Here is a 20,904-nt window from a genome sequence, read left to right on the forward strand (position 1 = left end):
TCTTGATCATAATGAATGATTTTTTAAATATATTGTTGGATTCAGTTTGCTAGTATTTTGTTAAGGATTTTTGCATCTATGTTCATCAGAGATATTAGACTGTTTCTCTCTCTTTTTAGTGTCTTTATCTGGTTTTGGGATCAGGGTAATGCTGACTTCTTGGTATGAATTTGGAAGTTCTCCTTCCCTTTCTATTTTTTTGGAATAGTTTGAATATAACAGGTATTAACTCTTCTTTCAACATTTGTTAGAATTTGCCTGTGAAGCCATCTAGCCCCGGGCTTTTGTTTTTTGGGTTTTTGAATACTAATTCAATTTCTTTGCTATTTATTGGTCTGTTCAGGTTTTCTTTTCTTTTTTTTTTTTCCTGTTTCAGTCTTGGTAGTTTATGTGTTTCTAAGAATTTATCCATTTCTTCCAGGTTGTCCACCACATACTATTAGAGTTAATATCAGGGAAGAGGGGAGGGTCTGGGTGACTCAGTCAGTTAAACATCTGACTTTGGCTTGGGTCATGATCTCAGGGTTGTGAGATCGAGCCCTGTCCCCTCCATGTTGGGCTTTGCACTGGGTGTGGAGCCTGCTTAAGATTCTCTCTCTCGCTCCCTCTGCCCATCCTCTAGCAGCTCCTCCTACTCACACAAGCTCTCTCTCTCTCAAAAAAAAAAAAGTTAATATCACCTGTTTTTTTTTTCAAGAAACTACCAGAAAGTATATACTTTTATTCAATGCTCACCTTATATATCTGTGGATGGCAGTGTGCAGTGCATTTCTCATACATCTTATTTAATTTCAGTATGGTGCCAGGAATTTGATGATGATTTGCTCTGTCTTACAGGTTAAATTCTTGCTCAGAGTCCGATTGCTCCCATCTGGCACTGCCAGAGTGTGGGTGAGGGAGGCTGAACTGGGAGTTAAGCGAGGCCCTGCTACCTCCAGGCCCCTGCTCTGTGCACAGGTGCAGGTATGGCAACCCTAGGACTTCCCTCTCATGATTGGTACAGTTTTCCCTCTTGGAGGATCTGTTGCTCCCACAGTCTGTCCCACCCTGTGTCTCCTACCTCATAATGCCTTCTCCTTCCATAATTCCTCTATCCTCCCAGATGGGCTATCAGCCCTGCCTTAGGCTGACCTTGACTCCCCAGAATGCCTTCGCTTCAGGGGAAGCCCCAGCAGTGTGGCCTGATTTTCAGCTAATGGGAAGCTGATAAGGATGCAGAGCAGCATGTTCACCAGCAGGGGGAGCTCATCAGGTTCTACTCTTAGGTCTAGGCCTGAATCAGCCCTCTATGCCCTTTCTGAAGTGTGTCCCAACTCACTATCTCTGTGGCTTTCTCTCAACCTGGGCTGAGGCTGGTCTTTGATTATTTTCCAAACATTGTGTTCTTTCATTCCTAGAACCTACTTATGTGTCAGATGGGCCTCATGGACAATGAGGTATCCCTGTGGCCAGAGCTCGTGCTTCGGGCATACAGGATGCCGTGTATGAAATGCTGATGACGTGGCTCAACAAAATGGGGCAAGGTGCCTCAGTCAACATCCCACTGGATGCCTCGGAAACGTTAGGGAAAAGATATGCGAAGGAGAGAATTCAGGAGCACCTGGTGGGCTCTGGAAAGTGCATCTATGAAGAAGATGGGACAGCTCTGCTGTATCCTGAGTGGAAAGAATCTTTTTAGGAATCTGAGCTTCCCTGGTTTACCTTTCTTCTTGAAGGGGAAGCATGAATAGACACCAGCCTGGAAGAAAGAGTAGATTCTTGACAAATACTTGGAGAAATTGTAATTAAAAACATACAGCTCTTGGAATGTTCTAGAACTTTTTTTAATGCACTTGGAATAATTTTTATGAAATGTTGGGTGTGATAAATGAATTGTGGAAAAATTCTATGTGGATTATAGTTACAGCTATTTTATTGTGTTTCATTTTATTGCACATCAAAGATGTGTAAAGGTTTGTGGAAACCCTGAGTTGAGCAAGTCTGTTGGTGTCATTTTTCCAACATTTGCTGACTTCGAATCTCTGAAGCATATTTTGATAATTCTTGCAATGTTTCAAACCTATTTATTATTATTATATTATGTTATTGTTTGATCAGTGATGTTTGATTGTAATTGTTTCAAGGTGCCGTGAATTGTGCCCATATAAGATTGTGAATTTAATTGATAAATCATATGTGTTTTCTGACTGGTCTACCAGCTAACCCTAAAATGGCCTCTAAGTGTTCAAGTGAAAGGAAGAGTCACATGTCTCTCACTCTAAATCAGTTCAGCTAGAATGCTTAAGCTTAGTGAGCAAGGCACGTTGAAAGCTGAGATAGGCCAAAAGCTAGGCCACACAACAAATAGCCAGGTTGTGAATGCAAAGGAAAAGTTGTTTAAGGAAATTAAAAGTGCCTTCCAGTGAACACATGAATGATAAGAAAGCCAAACAGCCTTATTGCTGATGTGGAGAAAGTCTGAGTGGTCTGCATAGATGAAACCAGCCAGGACATTCTGTTAAGCCAAAGCCTATCCTGAGCAAGGCCCTGACTCTCCTCAGTTCTGTGAAGGTTGAGAGCAGTGAGGAAGCTGCAGGAGAATAGGTGGAAGCTGCCAGAGGTGGGTTCATGAGGTTTAAGGCCAGAAGCTGTCTCTACCACAACCCAGTGCAAGGTGAAGCAGCCAGTGCTGGTGTAGACACTGCAGCACATTCTCCAGGAGATCCAGCCAGGATAAGTGATGAAGGAGGCTACACTGAACAACACATTTCCAATGTAGAAAAAATGGTCTCTATCAGGAGAAGATGCCAGCTAGGACTTTCATAGCTAGAGAGAGGAGAAGTCAGTGCCTGGATTCAAAGCCTCAAGGAACAGCCCGAACCCCTCCTTAGGGGCTAATGCTGCGGGTGCCTTGACGTTGAAGCCAGGGCTCATTGATCATTCTGAAAATCCCAGGGTCCCGAAGAATTATGCTAAGTCCACTCTGCCCTGTGCTCTGTGAACGGAGCAACAAACCCTGGATGATGGCATTTCGGATCACAACATGGTTTATTGAATATTTTAAGTCCATTGTTGAGATCTACCGCTCAGAAAAAAAATATTCTTTTCAAAATACGACTGCTTATTAACAATGCATCTGGTCACACGTGAACTCTGATGGAGACGTATAACGAGATGAATGTTGTTTTCTGCTCACATAGCATCCATTCTGCAGCTTAGAGATCAAGGAGTCATTAGACTTTCAAGTCTTATTATTTAAGAAATACATTCTGTAAGGCTGTTGCTGCCATACATAGCGATTCTTCTGAAGGATTTGGGCAAAATCAATTGAAAACCTTCTGGCAAGGATTCACCATTCTAAGTGGGTGCCATTAAGAATATTTGTGATTCATGGGAAGAAGTCAAAATATCAACATGAACAGGGGTTTGGAAGAATTTGATTACAACCTGCATGGATGACTTTGATGGGTTCAAGACTTCAGAGGAGGAAGTGTGGGGGAAAGAGCAAGAGGAGTAGAACTGGAGGTAGAGCCTGAAGATGGAACCGAATGGCTGCCATCTCATGATCAGATGAGGAGTTGCTGCTTGTGGATGAGTAAAGAAAGTGGTTTCTTGAGATGGAATCTACTCCTGAGAAGACTTTGGGAAGATTGTTGAGATGACAACAAAAGATTTAGAGCGTTGAGTAAACTCAGTCGATAGAACAGCGGCAGGTTAGACAGGACCGACTCCAATTTTGTTAGAAGTTCTGTTGTGAGTAAAATGCTATCAGACAGCATCGCGTGCTACAGAGAAATTGGAAGAGTCAATCAACACAGCCAACTCCATCGGTGTCTTATTTTAAGAAATTGCCACAGCCATTCCCACCTTCAGCAGCCACCACCCTGATCAGTCAGCAGCCACCAACATCGAGGCAAGCGCCTCCGCCAGCAAAAAGATTACAACTCGCTGAGAGCTCAGATGATGGTTAGCATTTTTTTTAGCAATAAAGTGTTTTTTAATTTAATACATGGCTTTTTAAAACATAAGGCTATTGCACATTTAATAGACTACAGTATAGTGCAGACACAACTTTTGAATGCACTTGGAAACCAAAGAATTCATTTGACCCACTTTATTGTGATACTTGCTTTATTGGGTTTCTCTGGAAGCAAACTTGCAGTGTCTCCGAGGTGTGCCTGAATATGCTCATGTGTGGCCTGCAAGTTGTTTTAGTGTGTCTTTCTTTTTGATTCATGGGCCTTCTTCATCCTAATAGAATTGCACTTGCTACTTGTATTTGTTATATCGTAAGATGCAATCATGTTGGCATGTGTGCATTTACTTATATCTAACTATTAATAGAGGATGTGCATCTTCCTATTTTTGTATATGTTTATATGAGTGCGTAGAACTTTTTGAAATGTACTTATTAGTTTGATTACATGGATTACCTTAATGGGAGCAGCCAATCATAAAATGAGTTCGCATACAAAGGGAGAAGGTGAAACAGCCCACCTCTGGGGATGGGGATGGCAGGTTCCAATTCTCCTTCATATGCCCTTTTCCAGAATCAGATGACCAGAAACTCCTGAAGTGCTCACTCTTTTCAACATGATAATTACGTGGGCGTATGAATATGTATATTACTCATAAGCTGATGTTTCCAAGTAAGGAGAGTGAGGAGAAACAGTGTCCTCGTGCAGCCCTGTGTCTGGGTGCCCTGGGCAGGAACGTGAGGGCCTCGTCCTTGCCTATAGATGTGGGCAGGTTGGGAGACGGGTTAGCTCTGAGGTGGCAAATAGGTTCTATGTCACGTGTCATTGCAGATCACATGAGTGGACCCTCAGCCCCATCTTCATCTTCAGCCCCCTTTCCACCCTACCTGTATTCCAGTCATGGCGGGATGATGTTATAGAAGTTATTCTCAGGGTTCTCCAGCTTTCTCATCTCAAAGGTCTGGGGGTGCCCAGACTGGATCCATTGGCTGGGCCCAAATGGAGTTGCCTGAACACTCAGGCAGTCAGGGTACTGGTGCTCAAGTGGGGGCACAACCCTCACGGCCTTGCTGCTCACCTCCCTCCTGCTTCCTTCCAGAGGTGCCCGCCTGCCCCTTCCCTTTCCTGGGAGACTTGGGGTTTCCTGCCTCTGCTGTCCCTTCTATGTGGAGCGCTTGCATCTGTAGAAGGGGCCGTGAATTTTTGCCAGTCAGCGTTCAGCTCACCTGCAGTCCCTTTGTCAGAGTCCTTGAGTGCCCAGCCACGGTATTAGCCTTATCAGTGTTTGTCACGCTTACTCATTTAAGGTAAGCTGCATCAGGGCACGGGGCGGATCCAGTCCAAATGGCATGTGGCCCTCAACAGGCACTTAAGTGTTTCATTGGCGATCGGTGTCCTTTCATGCTTCTCTCCAGTGGGAGGGCCACCTTTGAGGAGGTTGTTGGACATATCAAACAATACAAGGAAGGCCATTAGGTACAAAATACTCATGTATTTATGAATTCATGACCAAATTAAATATGAAACCTTATATAAAAAGAGGTGTGTGTGTTTTTTCTCCCCCACCCTCCCACTCTCCTCGGAAGCAGCTTTGAGTGACACGAGTACAGGGGTGTGTGTTCTTGGGGCTTGTCCTTCCTGTCTACCTGGATTTCCAAATGCCACGTTCTTGGGGGCCTGGAATTCATTCCCTCTTCCCTCCCTCTCCTATGTGGAACACTAGCCCTGGACTGGCTCCCTCAGGTGGTCTCTGGCTCACACCTAGGCCCACCGGGCCCCCTTAGTACAGCTTGGAAGGAGCAGTGGGACCTTGAGGGGTGAGCCCACCCTGGTGGTTGGGGTGGTCCTGTGGCTCCCTCTCCCATGGGCCACCCTTTCTTTCTCCATGATCTGTCTGCATCCTCAGCGGGCCACACCACTTAGCCCCACAAGCTCAGACACCCACTCCCTCTCCCACTAGACTTTAGCATTCTCTCCTCCTCACCAAGAGTTTCCAGAACAACCCAGAGCAAAGGTGCTGGGTGCAGGGCTGCACCCCCTGTGAGCTGCCTCCTGCCCCAGCCTGTTGCCTCCTCAGCCTGGCCACGAAGCCAAGGACGAGGACTCAGCAGGCAGGAGCATGGCCAGCCAGCCACCCTGGAGAAGAGGCAGCTGCAGGCTCGGAGAAATGTGCAGCTCAGACAGCAGGGGGTGCAGCCACCCTAGACCTGCCACCTCCTGCTCCTGCTCTTACCGAGGACTTACCATCAGATCCCTAGGTCCCAGTACCACAAAACTGTTGCAGACTTTCCCTCGGTTTCTGGTTTGCTTGACCCCGGATCTAAAGCCAGGGTCCTGCTGGTGGAGCCCACTCCAGGGTTCCATAGGTCATCAGTGGGACCTTTACGTCTACATACGGTGTGGGGGATGAAATATGGGTCAGGATCACAAAATGGGGAAGGGTTAAATGTGGCCCAGCTTTTCCCTGTGGGGCTGCCAACTGCTGCCTTAGCCGCCACAATCCTCCAGCCTGGTCCCACTCTACATGGGACTGACTTTGCTTTGCTCCTGCTCACTTCTTCCCTTTTCCTGCCCGAACCAGCACTAATGGAGGTCATGTCTTCTGACCTGTCATTTACAGAGACTCCTATTCTCCAGGTACCCTTTCCCTGACCTTTGACCCCCAACACATTCACATCCTGTGAAGTCACTCTCTGGAGTCAAGGAGGATAATGCATCGCAGTGGGCAAAGCAGGAGTCCAATGCCATGTCCAAGCCCTGAGACCACCCTGCCCCTGCCCCCGAAGCCTCAATCCCAGCATGCTGTCCTCAGAGCCAGCAGGTGACAGGTCCTTTCCTGACAGGCACTGGAATCAGTCCTACAAACCTAAGCTTTTGTCTTATCAATAGGAAGGCCCCTGTTTGTAAGCTATACAGGGTCTTTTCTGTGTTTTTTTTTTTCCTTTGAGGGGATAGGGGCTAGTGTCTTTGTTGGTGGTGATTTTGCTGTTGTTTGGGATCTTTTTTTGTTTTTGATTTTTTTGCTAATTTTGCCCCACAGTGCTAAGAAGCCCTGCTGACCGTGCTGGCAGGGGGAGGAGCCCAGAAGAGCATGGGGTTGCTGCGCCCAGACCCCACCACTCACTTTCTCCTCTCCCCTGTTCCAGCGGTCTCCTTTGGTTCCCGTCTCTGGATCTGAGAGGTGAAGGACGGGGAGGGAGGAGTCTGTCACTGTACCAAGAGCCACTGCTCCTAGGCCCGAAGCTCTGAACAGGCTCCACCACCCTTTATTAGGCCTGGACACCTACCGCCTTGGGAGGGAGGGATGCCTGCCAAGTGCAAGCCTTACCCCCCTTGGCCTTGGCAGCTGCACCCCAGGATGCGGAAGCCTCAAGTTGGGTCTGAAGGCTTAATTACCCTGACTTCTCCAGTGGGGATCTGAGTAGGCGCTGTGTGGAAATGCCCACAAAACATCTGCAGCCCTCAGGTCCATTGATGGAAAAACATGGCCAAGAGACACAGGACCCTCCCTGTGCACAGCGGCTCCCGGGAGGGGGCTGCCTCTGCGCAGCCTCACGGTTGGGAGGGTTTCCCTTGGACGCCAGCGCTCTCCACCCCAGAGTCAGATGCCAGAGCTCTCAACCCTCCCTTGCCGCCCACCTCCCAGCAGTCATCTGCCTCCTGCCCTGCTTTGGAACTGGGATCCCCTGCAGGGGAGGTCCCCGTTCTGATCCACAAGGCCCCCCCCCTTGTTGAGCTACGTGGGCTGGTGAGAACAGCTCTGCCCTCAGGGTCCTGGTTCCGGGGGTTCCCTTGTCCCTGGAGGGTGGAGGGGGCGATGCAGAAGAGCAGAGGAGCAAAGGCGAGTGGACAGATCAGCAGCAGGGTCAGAAGAGGGCGGTGGCATCTCAGACCACAGCCGAGGAGGAAGATGGGGATGATGACGAGGCCGCAGAAGAGGACGGCGAGGAGGGGCTGTTCCAGAACAGCCACCGCCGCTTGGGCTGCCGCTTCAGGTGCAGGTAGTCCTCCTTCTCACGCTCCTTCCGTGCCCGCTGGTAGTGATCTTCTTCCTTCAGGTACCAGACAGGCGGCCACCGGTGCTTCTCAAAATACTCCTGGTTTTCTGGAGCAGAAGGCAGTGGGGCTCAGTTAGCGAGTGGGCAGCAGAAGTGGCCAGAGGGGCGCCCCCAGTCCCGGGGCCGGGGTTCAGCCCTGCCTCCACTGCCCTCGGCGTAGCTGCAGAGCCTCCTAAAGGGTGGTGCCAGTGCTGGGCAGAGGCGCCTCCACGATGGAGGGACAGAGGGACAGACAGCCTCGTGGCCTCCCGTGCATGCTGGATGGGCCAGTCTGGGATGGAGCGTGAGGAGGGAGGGCAGCGAGGTGCGTGGCCAGGTGACTGCACAGGTAGCTGGGGGAGGGGGTGCTGCAGGAGGACAGAGGCCGGTAGCCTGGAGGGAGGCTCAGCTCAGGGGCTAGACTGATCCTGAAGGCGGGCAGGCTGGAAGGTTCGGAGGGCAGGGATGTGGTTTTGAAAGAAAATGCCCCAAGGGTGCAAAGGAGAAAGCTCCGTGGGAGAATGGCAGGGTGTGTGGCCAGCAGGGAGGACAACTGGGCAGCAGGGAGGATGGTAGGACAGCAGGGGGGACCACCCGGAGGCAGGGAGGATGACAGGACAGCAGGGAGGACGACCCGGCGGCAGGGAGGATGACAGGACAGCAGGGAGGGCCACCCGGCAGCAGGGAGGATGACAGGACAGCAGGGAGGATGACAGGGCAGCAGGGAGGACCACTCAGCGGCAGGGAGGATGAGAGGACAGCAGGGAGGGCCACCCAGTGGCAGGGAGGGTGACAGGACAGCAGGGAGGGCCACCCGGCAGCAGGGAGGATGACAGGACAGCAGGGAGGACCACCCGGTGGCAGGGAGGATGACAGGACAGCAGGGAGGGCCACCCCCAGCAGCAGGGAGGATGACAGGACAGCAGGGAGGGCCACCCAATGGCAGGGAGGATGACAGAACAGCAGGGAGGGCCACCCAGCAGCAGGGAGGATGACAGGACAGCAGGGAGGACGACCCGGCGGCAGGGAGGATGATAGGACAGCAGGGAGGGCCACCCGGCAGCAGGGAGGATGACAGGACAGCAGGGAGGATGACAGGGCAGCAGGGAGGACCACTCAGCGGCAGGGAGGATGAGAGGACAGCAGGGAGGGCCACCCAGTGGCAGGGAGGGTGACAGGACAGCAGGGAGGGCCACCCGGCGGCAGGGAGGATGACAGGACGGCAGGGAGGGCCACCCAGCAGCAGGGAAGACCACCTACCTGGTAGCAGGGAGGATGACAGGACAGCAGGGAGGGCCACCCGGCAGCAGGGAGGATGACAGGACAGCAGGGAGGACCACCCGGTGGCAGGGAGGATGACAGGACAGTAGGGAGGGCCACCCAATGGCAGGGAGGATGACAGAACAGCAGGGAGGGCCACCCAGCAGCAGGGAGGATGACAGGACAGCAGGGAGGACCACCTGGCGGCAGGGAGGATGACAGGACAACAGGGAGGGCCACCCGGTGGCACAGAGGATGACAGGTCAGCAGGGAGGGCCACCTGGTGGCACAGAGGATGACAGGTCAGCAGGGAGGATGACCTGGAGGCAGAGAGGACCACCCGGCAGTAGGGAGGATGACCGATCAGCAGGAGGCCCACCCAGCAGCAGGGAGGATCACCTGGCAGCAGGGAGGAGGGGCACCACAGAGTGCAGGGTGCCCAGTGAAGGCCTTAAGAACTCCGAGTGGCCACAACACCTCTCCCTGGAGCCCATGCCAGTTCCTAGGACTTGGGAGGTTAATTAAGCAGAGGTGGAACTGGGAGGACCTCGGAGGATATCTGGACCCATGTGGCCCAAGCTGTGCCCATTTCTAGGTTGTAAAATCAATGTGATGGGTCATGAGCAGCATTAAAAACAATTTACATAGTTTTTTATATGTGCGCTGGCTCACAACATAAAATAGATTTCTTATTGTGGAATCCTGTCTGAAAAATACCAAGTCTTAAATACCAAAAGTCCAACACTTTGGATATAAAGCCCAGAGATATAAAGCAAACTGCCTGAGGTCTCCAGCGGCCCTGCTCTTTCCTTGGGCTCCCCTCTGTTTGGCTGGATATACGTCTCTGCAAGCTGCTCCCCACTCACAAACTCAAGCTCAGCCCAAGGATCTCCGGCAGCTTCTGGGCGCCTGAGGCAGAGATCTGGACCCGAGCTGAGCCCCTTGAGCACGTGGAAGGGGCATGGGGCCTGCAGGAGATGCTCACCTGGGGACATGGCCTTCATGTCTCGAGGGAACTTGCGGCACACATTGTTGTAGTTGGTGCAAATGTGGTGAAGACACCAGTCGGCCAACTGGTACGCGCAGTGGAACTGGAGACAAACAGAAGAGCATCAGTGTTGGAGCCTAGGGCTGGTCTGCACAGACACCCAGAGCCAAAGCTTTGGTGCAGATGGGCAAAGGCCCTACAGTTGTAAAGAGCCCATCTCGAGAGGCAAACCCACACAAAACTGTGAGAAAACATTAAATTGGCTCCTTGGCACCACTGCTGCCACCAGCATGTCACCTCTGCACGGCCTCCAGCATCCACAGAAATCCACAGCTGTGTGTGGGGCCTTCCTACTGTTCTCCTTAGATCCCACCCCAGGATGCCCTCTTCCTCCCACCAGGGGCCAAAGCCTGCACTGCCGCGTGGACGACCAGGCTTAGAGAGCCGACTTCCCCTGCCATCATACCTGAGCCAGTTCTAGGAACACGAGGACGTCCCCATCAATGTCCACCATCATCTGAGTTGCTTCCATTAGCCCGGTCACTGTGTACTGCTCTGTGACACACACAGTCAGGAATCAGCAGAAGAACCACATGAAGGGACACGCACTTACTTTTACCCCTGGCAGGGGCCCACTGCAGGGCAGAGAGAGATGAGGGCCAGAGGCAAGTCCCAACAGGCCAGGAAAGGCCACAGGTGATTGAAGTCTGCTCCTACCAGGAAGGAAATTGAGATTACAGCAGGACTCTCTGAGTGGAGTGGGGGTGGGAAGTGAAGGTGGATATTAGTTACAATCACGTAGGAGAACTGGTCAAACTGCCTTTGTAGCACCCAGTGGTCTGGTATATGTAGGGTGCAAGCCCCCAGAACCAGCCATTGATACTGATGGGAGACAGTGAGAAATCTCAGGTTTGCTGTGGACTACGAATCCCAACTATGGACTGGACCTAGTTGTTTGTATTAATTGAAATTTTACAACAAATTATGAACAAACCTTACATTCTATGTTAGAATATTTATACTGAAGAACATTCTTTTCTTTTTTTTTTAAGATTTATTTATTTATGATAGACATAGAGAGAGAGAGGCAGAGACACAGGAGGAGGGAGAAGCAGGCTCCATGCCAGGAGCCTGACGTGGGACTCGATCCCGGGACTCCAGGATTGTGCCCTGGGCCAAAGGCAGGTGCTAAACCACTGAGCCACCCAGGGATCCCCTGAAGAACATTCTTGATCCTGAGGTTTAACTGTACCAGTATAAACTCATGAGGTATTTCATCTTTATGGGGGCACCTGGGTGGCTCAGTTGGTTAAACGTCTTGGTTTTGGCTCAGGTCATGATCTCAGGGTCCGGAGATTGAGCTCTGTGTCAGGCTCCACACTAGGCGTGGAGCCTGCTTGAAATTCCCTCTCTCCCCCTCTCTCCCTCTGCTTCTCCCTCAACCCCACTCACATGTGGGTGCGCTCTCTCTCCCTCTCTCTAATAAATAAATAAATACACTTTAAAATATATTTCCCAGCTCAGTCCATGGAAGAGACCTAAAAACAACAGCTAGAAACAATACAGTAGTAACGTGCATCACTAGTGCACAGATTATAGCCTTGACATACCATGTCCAACTATAAGAAACAGATTTCTTAGGGAAACGGCTGATGCCAGGTCTGGGGCAGGAGATTCACCTGGAACATCTTGTCACTGCACATAACCAGAAAGCTCACTCTGGTGCCAACCTGAAGAGACTCCTGCTGGCAAAAGATGCAGTGCAGTATTTCAGCTTCCATAAGGATAACTGTACTTATTTGAAACCTATTGAGTATGTGCAAATCTCAATGTTCAGAATAATACTTAAAAATAAAAACTAATCAGGCACTCTCAAAGGGTGATGGGAAACAGATTTTTCTTGAAAACCAGTAAATAAAAGGGTTCAGTCAAGCGTTCATTTGCCTTCCCCATATGGACGCTCTCCTGGATAAAAAGAGGATAGGTGAGGGGGAGGTTACTCTCTTTTGAGAAGTATTCCAACCGATAAAGGAGGAATGAGTGAATTGGAATATTACCATTTCACAACACCTAATAAATCAATCAATCCAGGCAATGATACTCAGTGGCTGCTAACATCACAAAAAGATCACAAAAAGAAACAAAGCTTCTTGACAAAAAACAGCAATGGGCTACCTGGCCGACTCAGTGGAGCATGCGACCCTTGATCTTGGGGTTGAGAGTTTGACCCCCACATCGGGTGGAGAGATGACTTAAAAATAAAATCTTAAAAAAAAAACAGGAATAATCTATGGATTAGTTCAGCAAAAGAAAATTGAGTATGAATCTGATCTAGCTCCAGATCCAATGGCCAATCTGAAAACTCTAGATTTTCTACATCAGTGGTTTTTTTTTTTTCCAGTAGATAAATTGCAAAGGAAAAAAAATTTTTAATGGACAAGGAACCTTTAGATTAGAAGAAATTTAAAAGGCATATAGAAAAAAAGACTATGCTACAGTGTTTAAGGATGTACACTTGGAAGATAAAACCATGAAGAGTAAGGGAGTGAGGCCATAAAAAATACCCTATAAAAGAGTAATAGGCAAAGCATTACTTCTGAGGATGGGGAAGTGCTCATGACTGGGGTGGGGGGTGGGGGGTACAGGCAGAGGGCTTCTACTATGGACAGCAAGGTGCTAGCTCCCAATATGGGTCATTTGACTCTATGATAATTCATGAAGCTCAACACATATTTCATGCATTTGTGCTCTACTGAACAATGAAAAAGTTTTAGGCTTGAGTTAATACCTTCATAGAAAGCATATCTCCCCAAACATAGAGCATCACCGATTGTACCCTGCTTGACATTTTCGGCTGACCCTTGACAAGGCACATGTACAACACACATCTGTACGCTTGGTAGTACGTATGGGCCGTTCCCCAAGAAAAGTCACTCGGTGGCATTTTCTATAAGCCTCTCCACGCAGCAGCGCAGTTTAACATTTGTAGTGGCTGACTTGTTTCTGATCGCCCGCCATGATGAAGCAAATTTAAAAGAAGCATATTTATACATACTTTGCATTTGGGTCATTTCTTTGGAGATAGTCTTTCAACAGTTAAATTATTTGGACACTGTCTGTGCTCTGTGAAGACCGCACCACTTTTCACAGGCGGCTATGGCATCATACGGCTCCAGTTGTGATCTTTGGAAGCCTCTCTCTTGCTCCCCACCCTAAAGCCCTCTGTGTCTCCAACTGGGGACCCTGGACTCTCTCTGTAGGCTCAGCTCCTAACATTCAAATTCTGATCAACAATTTCTTCCTTCTTCCTATAACAGAGGCCCACCTTATAACTGATTTCTCATCATGGTATTGCTCTTTTTCTCCTATGTGAGTCCCTGTCTTGGTCATCTGTCCAGTGCCCCAGCAGCTCTGATGTTAGATCCTTCTCTGAATCTGAACATAATATCTAACTAGCCCTGCTCCACCCCGAGGGCCTCAGCGGTTGGCCCATTCTAAAAGCTGAGTTCCAGTTCTCCTGGTCTTTTCAGGGAACTAGGGGTGGCAGGTCAATGTTTATTGCCTGCTTCTGGAAGAAAAGAGAAAGTGAACGTGGAAGAGAAGGAGGAGGAAGACAAGAAGGAAGAGAAGAAAGAATGAAAGAAGGCAGAGGAGGAGGAGAAGAACCAAAGGGGAGCAGTGAGGAATTGTGTTCTACATCTTTTGACTTAAGCTTGTCCTACTGAGGCGAAGCTGATGGAATACCAGGTGCTGTCATCTATTGGAGGTAGCTTGGTTGAACCCCAAACCCTTTACAGAGAGCCTAGAATGTGACACCATTGAGCATGCCTGTCACATGCACTTCTTTACATCTATGTCCTCACCCAAACCCTAATACGCATCAACATACTTCACTTTATATAACCGCTTTCCTTAGTGCTCACAGCTGATCCCCTGGGGGGAGACAGGTGAGAGAAGACAACAGGACTTCTCGGACTTTCCCTAGCTTCTCCCTATCCCTATGGTGGTCCCTGTGTACCTGTGAGGGCAACCAGGTGTGGCAGGCAGAGGCGGTTGGCCAGGATGATAAGCTTCATGTCGTCCAGGTCGGGACTGGAGGTGAACATGCCCGTGTAGAGGTACTCTAGCACTGCCCTCATGCAGCTCTTGCTCGTGTAAGGAAACACCACCTGTGAGGGGGGAAGGAAGACAGATGGCCTCAGGGAAGAAGGAGCTCAGTTTGGGGAAACTCAAAAGACTCTTAAATGGACCTGGGTTCAGGGCGCCTGGGTGGCTCAGTCTGTTGAGCCGTCAGACTCCGATCTGAGTCTTGAGATCAAGCCCCATGTTGGGCCCTACGCTCAGTAGGGAGTCCACTGGAGATTCTCTCCCCCACCCTTTCCCTCTGCCCTTCTCCACATTTGCATAGGTGTGTACTCCCCCCCACCTCTCTAAAATAACTAAGTCAATCATAAATGAATGAATGAATGGACCTGGATTCTCAGTGGCATGCTTCCAAAGCCATGCTGGCTTGCAAGATGTTTGAGGGAGTCCTTCCTGCCACCTGAACCTACACCCTGGCCCCTCCTGGCCTTACAGAGGGTGGTGCAAGTGGGGTACAAGGGACAAAGCCGACACCAGCTGCCTTCTCTCTGGCTGCTTGAAGCTGCTGCTCCAGGCCCCTGGGATCTCTTCTGAGCAGTGCTACAACAAAAACTGCTTTCTCATCAGACACAAGTCTCTCTAGGCTGCCTGGGAATTGTCTAGAGCTTTAAAGCTGCTTCTATGGTACTAAGAAGTACCTAGGGCTGGCCAGCCCCTGGGGCACTGGGGAGCGCCAAGTCTCACACTTACAGAAGCCAAGGCCGCTCATGCTTCAAGGATCAGAGCCCAAATCATGTCTCAGACCTTCCACTTAGCCTTCTGGAAGAACTTTATTCCCAGAAATCTTAAGAAACTGCTCTTCTGTGTCACAGAATGCTATCCTGTCTTTCCCTCAAGCTCTTACTAAGGGACCAGCGTGGGCTAAGGGGGGGCGGGGACGACTCAGCAGAAGTAAAAGACCTAGTCCCCTAGTCCCCACACTCGAAAGAAATCCCAGACCAGTCGAGAAAACAGTGTGTGGACCCTGAGAACCTGAAGCAGGTGCACCAAGCTGGGCCTCGTTACCCATGAGGCTGGGCGATGGACAAGTAAGGGTACAGGGGGTCAAGGAAAATAGAGAACATGCAGCTCCTCGCCCTGGCAGCTTTGCTTGGCTGCGAGAAGGGAGAAGAGAGGACAGACCTAAGAGAATACTTCTTAAGGACGCACTGACAGGCCCCTTTACCGTCTCAGTGCCTGAGAAAGTGGCCATATAGGTGACGGAATGGTCGGGTCGGAGCAGCCTGATTAGAGGGAGGGGGGATTATACGAAGCATTTTTTTATTGTCTATGTTCTGCTGCCCTGACCTCTGGGGCCTTGCTGACCCTAGACAGGGCTGTCCCTCCCAATGTTAGTTAATCCTCAAGTTAGTAAAGGAGGCAGTCGGCCTGCCTCTTACGTGCAAACTAACCAACCCAGAGTCCACACCCCAACCACCTCCTTTATCAGGCTCACTCTCTCTGCCACTGTCCCCTGCCCTCATCACCCCAAGGCCAGGTACCAGATGACTTGGGACAGCCCCAAAACCTGCTGAAATCATTCAGACTAGCCAATCCTGAGCCTGATCCCCCTGCCTCACCTCGTTCCTTCCCATAGGAACTACAGTGAAGGCTCGTGTCCTGCCACCCCTCGCTCACTCCCTCTGCCTCCAGGCTGACCCTGCTGCTTCCTGTATGGTCTCCTACGCCGTGCGTGCCCCCGCCTACTGACAACTGTGAGTATAAATATCTCTTTGTTCAAGGGCAATCTTCTCCTGATCTGTGGGCTTCATTGTACCTCAGTAAGACTGACATTTAAAACAGCGATGGATTCATGTTGGCACACACCAAATTTTTTCCAGTTGGCTCACTTGTGTTAGGGAGAAAGCAGGGTACAACATATAGAGCCAAGGAATGGGAAGTCTTGAGTTCAAGTCCGAACCTCTCCTTTCTACTTACATAACTTTGCACCAGACACTTAACTTCCTGGGGCCTCACTCTACTTGTAAAGTGGGAACAGGACACCATGTATAGGAGTTGTGTGTGAGCTGATATGAGCTAATGTATCAGAAGTGCTTTCTACACCATAAAGTGAAGATATCACTATAATCCTGTCTTGATATATCGTAAGATCCTTGGCTATGGGACCCATCTCATCAAATTGTCGTGAGCCTGTCACTCGGTGGAGAGCAAGCACCTAGGCAGTGCTGAGGGAAGTACCAGTAAATGGCAGATGCTTCAGGTGCGAAGCGTGTAGGTCTCTCTCTCCTTCCCAACCATTCCCCTCCCAGCCTTACCTCTCGGGTAGAACTCTCTACAAATGGTCCCCCAAACATGGCGGCCATCCAGTCACAGCTAGAAATCAACAGGGGCTTATGGGCACTGATGGTGCCGTCGTCCAGGATGAAGGTCACATCTGTCCAGGAGGAGAAGAGGATCTCGTGAGGATGTGGTAAAAGAATGTGGGACCACCGACCCCAAAGCTCGACCTTGTGCCGAGACAACCCACTTCCTTCTGAAGCCACAGCCGTAGAGTGCTACGTGACCAAGCTCTCGGGCTTGGGTGCTAGGCTTCAGGGGCAGAGTCATCATACCTCCAGGACATCAGCAGCTGAGATGACTCAAAAGGCTAATCGGACCAACCCGGACTCTTCCGAAGACTAACAGGAGGTTAGTTTCCCCTACCCTCCTAAGCACAATCCATACCTGAGAAAGTGCCTTTTGCCAAGCACTCTTTAACCCGGTTGGTCCGGCGGACATGGAAGGCCTTAGTGATCTCTTGGTTCATGAAGGCCTCGTTGTTGAGAATGTTGGCCACCATCATGCGCAGATCAAAGACCTCTAGCAGTTCAGCAATGTGGGCGATGTGCATGAGGTCCCGCTCGTTCTCGTCCAGCTCTCCGGTGTACAGGTACTTGAGAACAGCCCGGAAGGGCCCCGGCTGGATGGAGTTGTCCATTTTTACCACCACCATCAGCCGGGATTTGTAGGTGAGAGGATCCTCTGCCATTTCTTCCTGGATGCTCACAAAAGCTCGGCTCCAGGAAGACAGTACTCGACCCCTCCCAGGCAGATACCCTGTTCCATTGCCCCGTAAGATCCCGTCGCTGGTGGAGGCACGGAGCCCAGCAGGACCAGAGCCCCCACCCTCCTCCACGCTCTCGCAAACGTCAAAGCTGGCCGCGCGCAGCAGGAAGTCCCGGCCGTGGTGGTGGTGGTGGTGATGGTGGTGGTGGTGATCAGGGTGACCCCGGTGGTCCTCTGGGCGAGGGCCCCCTGGCCCCGAGGGGCCCCCCAGCTCCCCCTCACTCAGGTCCATGAGGAACAGGTCGTAGAACTTGGAGGACGAGGTGGAGAGGTAGATCTTGTGGGCAAAGATGCGCACCCGCTCCTGCAGCACCAGTATGACATCCGCACACAGCGGGTCCTCCAGGAGGTGGGCGGGGCACTCCTCGCTGCTGGACGGGGGATCGGGCACCACAATGATGGGGGGGGGCGGCTTGGGAGGCAAGAAGGGCGCCTGCAGCAGAGGCCGCTGCACATTGCGGAGATGGGATTTCCAGAACTGCAGGTGCCGCCGGGAGATGAGCGCAGCGCGGATGGCATTGTCAAAGACGTCCTTGATGCCAAACTGGGCCACCACACTGGTCTCGTAGTAGGGGATGCCCAGCTCCTTCGCCACCTCCCGACCCTTCTCTGGGGGAAGGATCTCATTGGGCTTGATGGGCCTGGTAGGTTCAAGAAGGAAAACCAAAGATGTCGGTGGGGGAAGAGGGAAAGGGAGAGGAGGGCAGAGGCAGCTCTCCAGAGCCTGCCTGTTCTTCAGGGGACTGAAGGGTGGGGTGGGGGTGGAGGGCTCTGTTCAGGATCTGTCTCTGCCTCACTCCTGCTCTTTCTCCTCTGTCTAGTCAAATCTTACCAGTACTTCAAGCCCGCTTCCAATCCCCTCTTCTTACAGGAAGCCTTCTGTATTTATGCCAGCTCCCCACCCTCCCCAGCTCCAAACGAGGTAGCACTACCTCTCTGGCACTTACCATGCAATATTCCATGCTGGTTTTTAACATGGCCATATATGGAGTTCACCTCCCACCGTGATCATAAGCCCCTTTCATGCAAAGACCACCTCCTTTTATCCTGTCCCATGGTGCTCACCCCAGGATTGCCCTCACAGACTATAATACATGCATGGATGGATGGATACAGGGATGGATGAACAAATGAACCATAATGGGCACTCTCTTTGCCCCCTCTCCCACTCCCCCGCATGGCTTGCTTCAAATGGAAGGTAAGACATGAGGCCAAGTGGATTCCCTCAGGGCTGAACAGGATCCATGGAGATGCACCCCCTCCCTCTGTCTGCCACCTTGCCCCTCCTTAGGCACCAGCACCCCCTACCTAGCCAAGGGTCGCCTGGCCCTATTGACAGCCTCCAGGTCAGCATAGCGCAGGTCCAGCTGGCAGCCCACCAAGATGACAGGTGCTCGGGGGCAGAAGTGCTTGATTTCTGGGTACCACATGGTCTTGACATGGTGCAGGGAATTAGGGTTGGCAATGGAGAAGCACAGAACCACCACATCGGATCTGGGGGTGGGAGAATGAGGTTACGGGCCGGGAAAGCTAGCGGTAGGTGATCGGCCCCTGGAACACAGGAGAACACACATACCCACCCCACCCTACACTACATCCCACATCTGTCATGCATCTACTCACGTGACCTTACACAGATGGATCATAAGAGGACTTCTAACTTATGAGCCTCTAATTTAGCATTTCAGAGCCTTCGAAAACCCTCATTTTGACCTCACAGCTGTCTTATGGGTTAGAAATTACCATTTTACAATTCACAGGTTAGGAAAATCATTTCAGAAGAGGTTCTATTTGCACATAGTCACAGAGCTGATAGGTAGCAGGGCTGAGAGTCCAACCTGGCTTCCTGAGGCCAAACCCGGCTCCTTCCAGTGTCCCAGGCTGCCTCCCCCGTGAGGGTCTGCCAATGCTGTATGCCCTGCTCCCACGTCCCAGCTGAAATGTCACAGTGCTGCTCACTTTGAAAGCAGGGAAAGCCTGCCCCACCTGGCTCCCTGCAGGCAACCAGAGGCCTTACCTACCTCCCATAAGCAAAGCGACGGTCTTTGTGGTGGTCTCCAAAGGTGTCCCAGAGGCGGAGGGAGACGCTGACATCATCTACCACATCTCTGGAGCGTTCCAGCACCTGTGGGATGTGGCAGCGGTGAGGGAGAGGAGTGGGAATCATGAGCAATGGTTCTAGGGGTTTCCACATGTTAGCTCAGGGTGACGCCAACTCATCCCTGAGGGTCTTGGACAGCATGGGGGTGGAGGGACAGAGCTAGCCACCCCCTCTGTGTCCACGTGCCGTGCATAGCACTTTAGCCAGGTGCCATCTCTGCAGACTCAACAGCAAGAGTGGCCTCTAAGCTGGTCAGAAGGGAAGAGCCTCTAAGAGGGAAGACTGTCAGGGAGCCTGCCCTGTTCCCAGCTTCATCTGCAAATCACAAGCTTCTGATTTTGGTATTAGCCAACAGCTTTTTCCTTCCTCTCTGCTCTCCAACACACCACCCTCTTCCCCATAGTGCTCCCTATTACTGGGGGCTGTGACTGCACAAGACGCTGTGCTCCCGGCAAAGTTTGGGTCTCCGGCACCAGCCCAGCCATGCAAAACACAAATGGTTAAAGATCCCTCCCCTGGGGGTGGGCTCATTTCAGCCCTCTCTCCAGGGGCTCCTTCCTCTTCAGCTGCTGCCCCCCCCTCCATCCCCAGGGGCCTCCATGGGCTGGGTCCTGTTTGGAGACACTGAGCTATGGCTTGGAAAGAAGCCCAGATACACAGGGCAGACCCCCAGCCGAGCGGCCTTGTAGACTTACCTCCTGGCACACCCGATACTGGTCGATGGCCCAAACCGTGGGCACATGGGTGGCGAGCAGCTGGTACTGGGTGAGGGTGGCATTGCAGGCCCGGGCACAGATGAGCCTGGTCTTGCCCACCGCGTTGTCTCCCACCACAACGCACTTGATGGTCTCTACGTTTGGCCTTTCATAATCCATGTCAGAATCCATTAATTGGGACCTGAGGGAGAAGAACGCAGCGGTCAAGACGGCTCCGCGCCCGAGGCCCGAGGCCCAGGGCCAGCGGCTCTCCTCTGTCAGGCTGGCCCGTCTGCCAGCTTTTGAGTGGAGAGGGGGCGAAGGGAGTGGGTAGCTTTCTGGACGATAGTTCTGCGGGGCCTGGGAAGCGGGGGGCCCATTCAGGCTGAGAGGAGCAGTTCTACCGCACGATCTACTCGTTTGCCTCCTGTTGCCACCATCCTCCCACTGGGCTTCTGGCTGGGGGAGGCCGGTGAGAGATCCCCAGGCAGACCCTGCCCTGGGGCCCATCCCCACGCTCCCAGGAAGAGGAGAGTCTACCTGGGAAGCTCACTCATCATCCACACTCTCCTCCTCTGGGCAGAACAACAAACAGCTGAGAAAAGCAGAGTCCAGGCCAGGTCCCCACCCCTTCCCAGCATGCCTGAGGGCAGGGCCACTTTAAAATTTAATGGACTTG

At 51.5% G+C, this 20,904-nt stretch overlaps 1 protein-coding gene and 1 long non-coding RNA gene across 6 annotated transcripts in view; one reads left to right on the plus strand and one right to left on the minus strand.

Annotated features, from left to right (window-relative positions):
• LOC140616019 (uncharacterized) overlaps positions 1-7,441 on the plus strand; it is a 43,401-nt gene extending 35,960 nt beyond the window's left edge. For all 3 annotated transcript variants that reach the window (XR_012016528.1, XR_012016526.1, XR_012016527.1), the window contains 2 exons: positions 838-963; positions 1,398-7,441. This is a non-coding gene — a long non-coding RNA (uncharacterized lncRNA). The remainder of the gene's footprint in view (positions 1-837; positions 964-1,397) is intronic.
• Positions 5,429-20,904, minus strand: part of RHOBTB2 (Rho related BTB domain containing 2) — a 29,538-nt gene continuing 14,062 nt past the window's right edge. For 2 of the 3 annotated variants that reach the window (XM_072796266.1, XM_072796268.1), the window contains 10 exons: positions 20,226-20,427; positions 19,451-19,554; positions 18,738-18,923; positions 17,049-18,070; positions 16,640-16,758; positions 14,260-14,410; positions 10,708-10,796; positions 10,239-10,344; positions 9,254-9,453; positions 5,429-8,061 (listed from right to left, as the gene is read on the minus strand). In XM_072796266.1, the coding sequence (XP_072652367.1) occupies positions 8,011-8,061; positions 9,254-9,453; positions 10,239-10,344; positions 10,708-10,796; positions 14,260-14,410; positions 16,640-16,758; positions 17,049-18,070; positions 18,738-18,923; positions 19,451-19,554; positions 20,226-20,427 (2,230 nt within the window). In that variant the 3' untranslated portion in view covers positions 5,429-8,010. The remainder of the gene's footprint in view (positions 8,062-9,253; positions 9,454-10,238; positions 10,345-10,707; positions 10,797-14,259; positions 14,411-16,639; positions 16,759-17,048; positions 18,071-18,737; positions 18,924-19,450; positions 19,555-20,225; positions 20,428-20,904) is intronic. The other variant, XM_072796267.1, reaches the window with a different exon arrangement.

The sequence above is a fragment of the Canis lupus genome, chromosome 24, assembly GCF_048164855.1.
Source record: "Canis lupus baileyi chromosome 24, mCanLup2.hap1, whole genome shotgun sequence".
In the NCBI taxonomy this organism is placed as follows: domain Eukaryota; kingdom Metazoa; phylum Chordata; class Mammalia; order Carnivora; family Canidae; genus Canis; species Canis lupus.